The sequence below is a fragment of the Nematostella vectensis genome, chromosome 3, assembly GCF_932526225.1.
Source record: "Nematostella vectensis chromosome 3, jaNemVect1.1, whole genome shotgun sequence".
Classification (NCBI taxonomy): Eukaryota; Metazoa; Cnidaria; class Anthozoa; order Actiniaria; family Edwardsiidae; genus Nematostella; species Nematostella vectensis.
The window spans coordinates 16,623,142-16,629,753 of record NC_064036.1 but is presented as its reverse complement, the minus strand read 5'-3'; the positions used below and the strand labels follow the sequence as shown (position 1 = coordinate 16,629,753).

Below are 6,612 nucleotides of genomic sequence, written 5' to 3'. Positions count from 1 at the left end.
GGGGCTTTAATCCTCTTGTTAATTATTTGCACAGGGCTTTACTCCTTGTACAGTAATTTGTTTTCTGGGGGTTTTTCAATCCTCCTTTTCTATTATATTTTTCTCTCTAGTAGATTGTATGGGGCGTCAATCCTTCTGTTTATAATTTTGTTTCTCATTTTGCTGTGATTTGATTTCTTGTACTTATGCTGTGGTGGTTTCAATCCTCCTATTGTTATATGTTTATTATTTGGGGGTTTCATTCCTCTAATTTATTAATTTTGGAGGATGATATTACATCAGCTCCATGTACCTATCTTTTGCAGATAGATTTGTACTATTTCCCTATAGAAGTAGATCATGCCTAGGAAACACCGACCACCACCACCTCCAATTCAGCCAGCTTAAAGGCCTAGATCTGCTCGGCTGCAAGCAAGGAGAACCGGGTCAATGGTCGACCCTCCACCAGCAGTTAACAACACGGAGGAAACTGTCGCACCGCCACCAGCCGTAAATAATAGAGAGCCAACGGTCACGCCACCACACGCAAACTTGTCACCAGACACGTTGGAGATGATCATTTCAACGGTCACAACCAGGGTCACAGATGCCCTTATACCTCTCCTCCCACAGCGGGTTCCTGCTGAAGAAGCTTATACACCAGTGGAGGTTCCACCCCAAACGCGTACCGATGCATTGGTGGAGTCAGCCATCGCCAACGTTCGGGGCCAGCTCTCAGGTGAGAAGGACCCTCCACCACCCCCTACACACGACCTTCAGACAGTCCAATTTTCGCTCGACACAAGAGTTTCCACAAAGACGAAGGCGAAGATTTGGAATAATGTATTTTTAGAGTTTGGTATTCTATTAAGCAATCCCTGGTCAGAGGACAAATATCAGTTAAGTGTCTCATCATTTAGTGGGGGCCGGCAGCCCTCAATTTGCCTAGAGCCCACTACGCGGCCTAAACGGAATCTGACTATGGAGATGTGGACATCAGCCTTCAGAATTTTTGTGGCGGTTTATACCCAGAAATATCCCAATGATGCCCCAGCCCTCATGAAATATGTGGAAACCATATTTCAGTTCATATTTCAGAAATCATTCATTTCATATTTCAGAAATCAGTCGAAGGTGAAAAAGCTTAAGGACACTTAAGAAATCATTCATTTCATATTTCAGAAATCAGTCGAAGGTGAAAAACCTTAAGGACACCAATACGCGAAGGTGGTGGAGGGAAGTTAAAAACCTAACAGGACAGTCAATGAGCCAAGGGGAATGGTATAGTCAGTTAATAGACGATTCCTCCATCGCCAGCGTGGATAATCTGTGTAAGAAGATCAACGAGTTCTTCGTTCAGCTAACGTCTGATTTTAGACCTCTGTTACCCCACGACGTCACAGCCATTGTTGTTCCTGATGTCCCGGATCATTTCCTGGTATCATCGTATGAGACTTATAAGTCTTTGCGAGGGATTCTCACCAACAAGGCACCTGGACCGGATGGGATCCCAGCCCTTATTCTTAAAATGTTTGCATTCGAACTGTCACCTATAGTAGCTGAGTTATACAACACATCACTAAAGGAAGGTCACCTCCCGGGTCTGTTGAAGTCGGCCAACGTGCACCCCCTGCCTAAACTGAGCCCTCCTAAGAGCATCGAAACCGACATACGGCCGATCTCACTCACATGTCATCTTGCCAAAGCAATGGAAGGCTTCACTCTATCCAGATCACTTCCAGGTATCGTGCAACACCTAGACACGAAGCAATTTGCGGTGGCTGGGAAATCGTGACAACACGCTATTGTGTACCTCCTGCACTTGACACTAGAGGCTTTAGACCGAGGCGGCGTATTGGTGCGGTGGTTCTTTGCTGACTTTAAGAAAGGATTTGACCTAATAGACCACCACATCAAACCGGCAAGCAAACCGGCGCCTGTATGCTATAAGGCAGCTAAAGCGCTGTGGCGTGTCTACTGATAACATTATAGTGTTTATCGCTCCCTTGTTGTTTATCGCTCCCTTGTGCGATCCACGCTCGAGTACGCAAGCGTCGTTTTCGCAGACCTGCCACGCTACCTTTCTGATTCATTGGAGAGAGTCCAGAAACGCGCCCTCGCCATTATCTATCCGGGCTTGGATTACAAGGAAGCTCTAACTAGGGCAAACCTAGCCACCCTTGAAGATCGTCGGAGTGATGCCTGCTGCAGGTTTATCTCTTGTTTGACGCCACAAAATCTAGTGTACCGGCTTGTGCAAGACCGCATTGAGGCTACTACCCATAGCTACCAGTTAAGAACGCGCACTGGCAATCACATCAAACCTTTTGCGACCAATAGATTTGGCAACTTTGTCACAAAGAAACACGCGCTGGCCTTGGATATCTGACTGCCCGTACTACCTTCATATTTATTATATTGTATCAATTAATCATTATTTATTATATTTGATATTGGAATCCTGTAATTTAGCTTTTAAGGCTACGAGAGGACTAATAAACGAGTATTAACGATCCATGATTTGGCTAATCGTGGCCACAATTGGCGTTATTATGATGAAACATTCCGTACGCTGCGCCAGGTAAACCCCTCCCTGTTCGCATGGGCCAATATCCATTCCGAATTGTGGCTTCGGTCACATGTTTCGGTAACTAAATCTGCCAGTACCGGAAGAATTCCAAACAAATCACACCAGGCTATCCCAAAAGGTTTCTGTTACCGTTTCCACAGTGGCAAGGCATGTTCGAGTTGCAACTTCAAGCATGCATGTTATCTCTGCAGTGCTGGTAGCCACCCTGCCACTAAATGTTTTCGTCCCCAACGGCAACAACCGGGAGGACAATCGGAACATGCCAGGCCCCAATCTTCCAACCCCGATAAAAAGTGAACGTTTTTTACATTTACTTTCTGGGTATGAACCAGCCATTTTTGCTTATCTGTCTAAGGGTTTCAATTCAGGTTTTTCCTTGCATTTTGAAGGCACATTAGAACCCCTTGAATCTCAGAACCTGCTTTCGGCTTCTGAAATTGTTGATGCCAAGGTCTTCAAAGAGCTGGAGGCCCATAGGCTTGCAGGTCCCTTTGCAATCCCACCATTTTCACCCTTTCGGGTATCTCCCGGTGAATTTAGGCTTATACATCATCTTTCTTTCCCTAAAGGGATTTCTATCAATGATGGCATAATGCCAGCCAATACAAGCGTCCGTTATGCCACTATAGAGGACGCAATTCGATTTATTCGGCATAATGGTACCGGCTGTTATCTTGCTAAGACTGACATAAAGAATGCATTTCGCATAATTCCTATCAATCCTAAGGACTACCCCTTGTTGGGTTTTAAATGGAGACTCTTACTATTATGATCGATGCATGCCTATGGGTTGTTCCAGCTCCTGTAAAACGTTTGAAACCTTTAGTACTGCTGTGGAATGGATAGCTAGGAACAAATTACATATACATTCAATCCTCCACATTCTTGATGACTTTTTGATCATAGCCTCTAGCGAAGATCTATGTAGGGCGCAACTACAACTTTTTCTGGACCTATGTAACTATCTGGGTATTCCCATAGCACCAAAGAAAACAATGGGACCTGCCACTACTTTGCAGTTTGCGGGTATCGAACTTGATACCCAAATGTTAGTGGCTCGCCTACCACAAGACAAAATTGACAAGTCTATACAGCTTATTACAGAAAGAAGGTGTCCCTCGCAGAAAGGTGTCCCTCCAGGAATTACAGTCGCTAATTGGAATGCTAAATTTCGCATGTTCTGTTGTCATGCCTGGCAGGGCCTTTCTGAGGCGGCTGATAGATCTTACTATTAATGTTAAGGCCTCTCACCACAAGATCAGACTGAATATAAGTGCCAAGGAGAACTTAAAAATTTGGCTGTCTTTTCTTCAACATTTTAATTGCAATTCAGCATTTTTCCTTGACGAACACTGGGTGAGCTCACCTAAACTTCAGCTTTTTACTGATGCTGCAGGCTCTCTGGGTTATGGGGCAATTTTTGGTGACGAATGGAGCTATGGGCAATGGCCCGATACATGGGTAGGAAAGAATATCGCTATTCTGGAATTCTACCCCATTGTCCTTAGTGTACATTTATGGGGGCAAAGAATGACCAACCAGTGCATTTTATTTTTTACTGATAACGAAGCATTGGTTTACGTGATCAATAAACAGAGCTGCCGGGATAAATCTCTAATGTTTTTTGTCCGCCACTTGGCCGCCCTTTGTCTTAAACATAACATTCTTTTCAGAGCAAAACATATACCAGGTGTGCATAACATTTTAGCAGATTCTTTATCTCGTCTCCAGCTTCAGGTTTTCAAAGACAAAGCCCCAGCAACCATGCATTCCAACCCGACGGAAATTCCGTTGTCTCTGTTGCCACAACATTGGGGCCCATAGTTGAAACACTCATGGCTTCAAGCCTCCAGCAATCATCCATCCCTACCTATAGACGTGCTTGGCGTTTATTTAACCAGTTCCTCAGCGCTACCTTCCAGAATTGTGTTGTACAGCTGCCCATATCGCCAAGTATGGTAGCTCTTTTTATTGCATACTTATTCGATCATCACTATGCCCCTTCAGCGTTCACACTTATGTATCTGCGCTGGGCTATTCACATCGTTTATCCAATCTTCCTGATCCAACTAAGGTTTTTTATGTGATCCAGATACTCAAAGGCTATAGCAAAATTGGTTTTAAACTTGATACTCGGCTCCCCATCACCTTGCCAATACTACAACGTTTGGTTACAGCAGCTCCTATTATTTGTTCCACGAAATTTGAATCATGTCTTTTTCAATCAATGTGCTGTTTTGCCTTTTATGCTTTCTTACGAGTTGGGGAAATGACTCAATCCAGTCAAACTCAGAATACAGGAAGTCTGTTAACAATTTTTCAACTATCCCAACTCAAAGAGGAGACCGGTGTGGTTAAAGCTCTGAAATTGACTTTTCATAATTTTAAACACAGCTAGAATCAGCGTCCCTTCTCCCTGATAATTCAGCGCCAGAACAGCCCTTGTCCAGTTAATTTACTGCTGCAGTACTTAGTTTTGAGGGGTACACATGCTGGCCCCTATTTTTGGACAGTTTTGGTAATGCTGTTACTAGAGATAAATTCACTAACTCGCTGTCACTTGCTATAAGACATTCAGGTCTTAAACCATCATTTTATAAAGGGCACAGCTTTCGGATTGGAGCTGCATCTCATGCAGCAGCGCAAGGGTTATCTGATGCACAGATCAGGATTATGGGACGCTGGAAATCTAATGCCTTTCAGACGTACATACGGGTCAATAGCCTTGAAAATTAGTACAATTTTTTCCTTTTAGAACCGGTCGATTGCTGGGGAATCCATAGGTTCTCGAAGGCATATGATGTATACTGTATACAACCCACTACTTGCAAGGGCGATAGATTGAGTGTGTGCAGTACATCTCATTCAATGCTTTAGTGTGACGATTTTTCGCGAATGTATTTGTTTCAAACGTGGAACGTTTTGATTTCAAGCTAAGAAACTAAGAAAAGTTCCTCTTTAGGACCCTGAAATTTATGAGGCAGCCGAAGAAGAGCTTGTTGACGAGGCAGTTGATGAATTAGAAGACTCAGATGTATATAGTGTAAGCTTTTTAGAAATTACGACAATTAATACAACCATACTTTTGGTAATCTCTTGCAAAAGGTTATTTTTGTGAACCGTGATCAACCAATTTTCTTTACTTTCTGTTATACATAATATTTTAGGGAAACAAGACCGCACCATCTTTGACAAAGCTGCTAATATTTCAAGTCATCCTTTTACCATCTTATTGCATCGCTATATGGTACCAAAATACAATCTGCGCAGTAGAACTAGTGCCAAACCCAGAATAGAGCTCATTTATTAATATAAATTTTCTTAATATAATGTAGCGCATGTAAAGGCTTCATCCGGGTATTAAAGTGTCTGTAAATATAACAATTGGTTTATTTTGAGATAAAGGCTTAAAATATTTAATTACACGGAGTACAAAACCTTGATGATTTTACCACATGTAATTTGAGATGGGTAGTACGTTTCAGAGGTTTTACGTTTCAGTTATTGTTCGGCTCTGCTAAGATAACACTCTGATTATTTACTTCTCCACTGATCTACTTCCAGTTAACAAAATTTTCTTCATCATGGCTCATAGTCTACGTCCCCGGCAAGCAGTTAATTATGCCGCTTTGATTTTGTTTGTATTTTTATAGCACTTCTTTAAAATAGTCACACCCTGTGTGTTATATAAGATATGAGAATAGGAGACCTTGCAGAGCCAAAAGGTGGCAAAGGGAAATGGTAGGGGTGGGTGGGTGAATAAGCCAATAGCGTAGGGCAGGCACAATGAGACCAATGGCCACCCACCACCACTGATACATGACCCAACAAGATGGCGGCAGGTCGGCCACGGTTTAATAGCTCCGAACCAGTTTCCCTATTCTTCTTATGTATTAAGCGTTTCATCGTTATTAGAGCACCACTGATGAGCGACTACCCAACCTTCGGACATGGATATTTTTACTCGGGCTACCGTAGCTAGGCCGAGTCTCGGTTTGGGTTTCTATCTATCTATCAGTCTATCTATCAATCTATCTATCTAT

The 6,612-nt window shown here is 43.0% G+C and overlaps 1 protein-coding gene and 1 long non-coding RNA gene across 2 annotated transcripts; both read left to right on the top strand.

Moving 5' to 3' along the window:
* The first annotated feature begins 429 nt into the window (after positions 1–429).
* Positions 430–3,447, top strand: LOC116608298. Its single transcript, XM_048724469.1, has 3 exons — positions 430–1,113; positions 1,169–1,481; positions 2,520–3,447. Exons 1-3 carry the CDS (start codon positions 430–432, stop codon positions 2,864–2,866), a joined length of 1,344 nt encoding a protein of 447 aa, XP_048580426.1. The 3' UTR covers positions 2,867–3,447.
* Positions 3,448–3,925: 478 nt separating this feature from the next.
* LOC125561223 lies at positions 3,926–5,992 on the top strand. The gene is made up of 2 exons (XR_007307255.1): positions 3,926–4,522; positions 5,325–5,992. It is a non-coding gene; the product is annotated as an uncharacterized LOC125561223 (long non-coding RNA).
* The last annotated feature ends 620 nt before the right edge of the window (positions 5,993–6,612 follow it).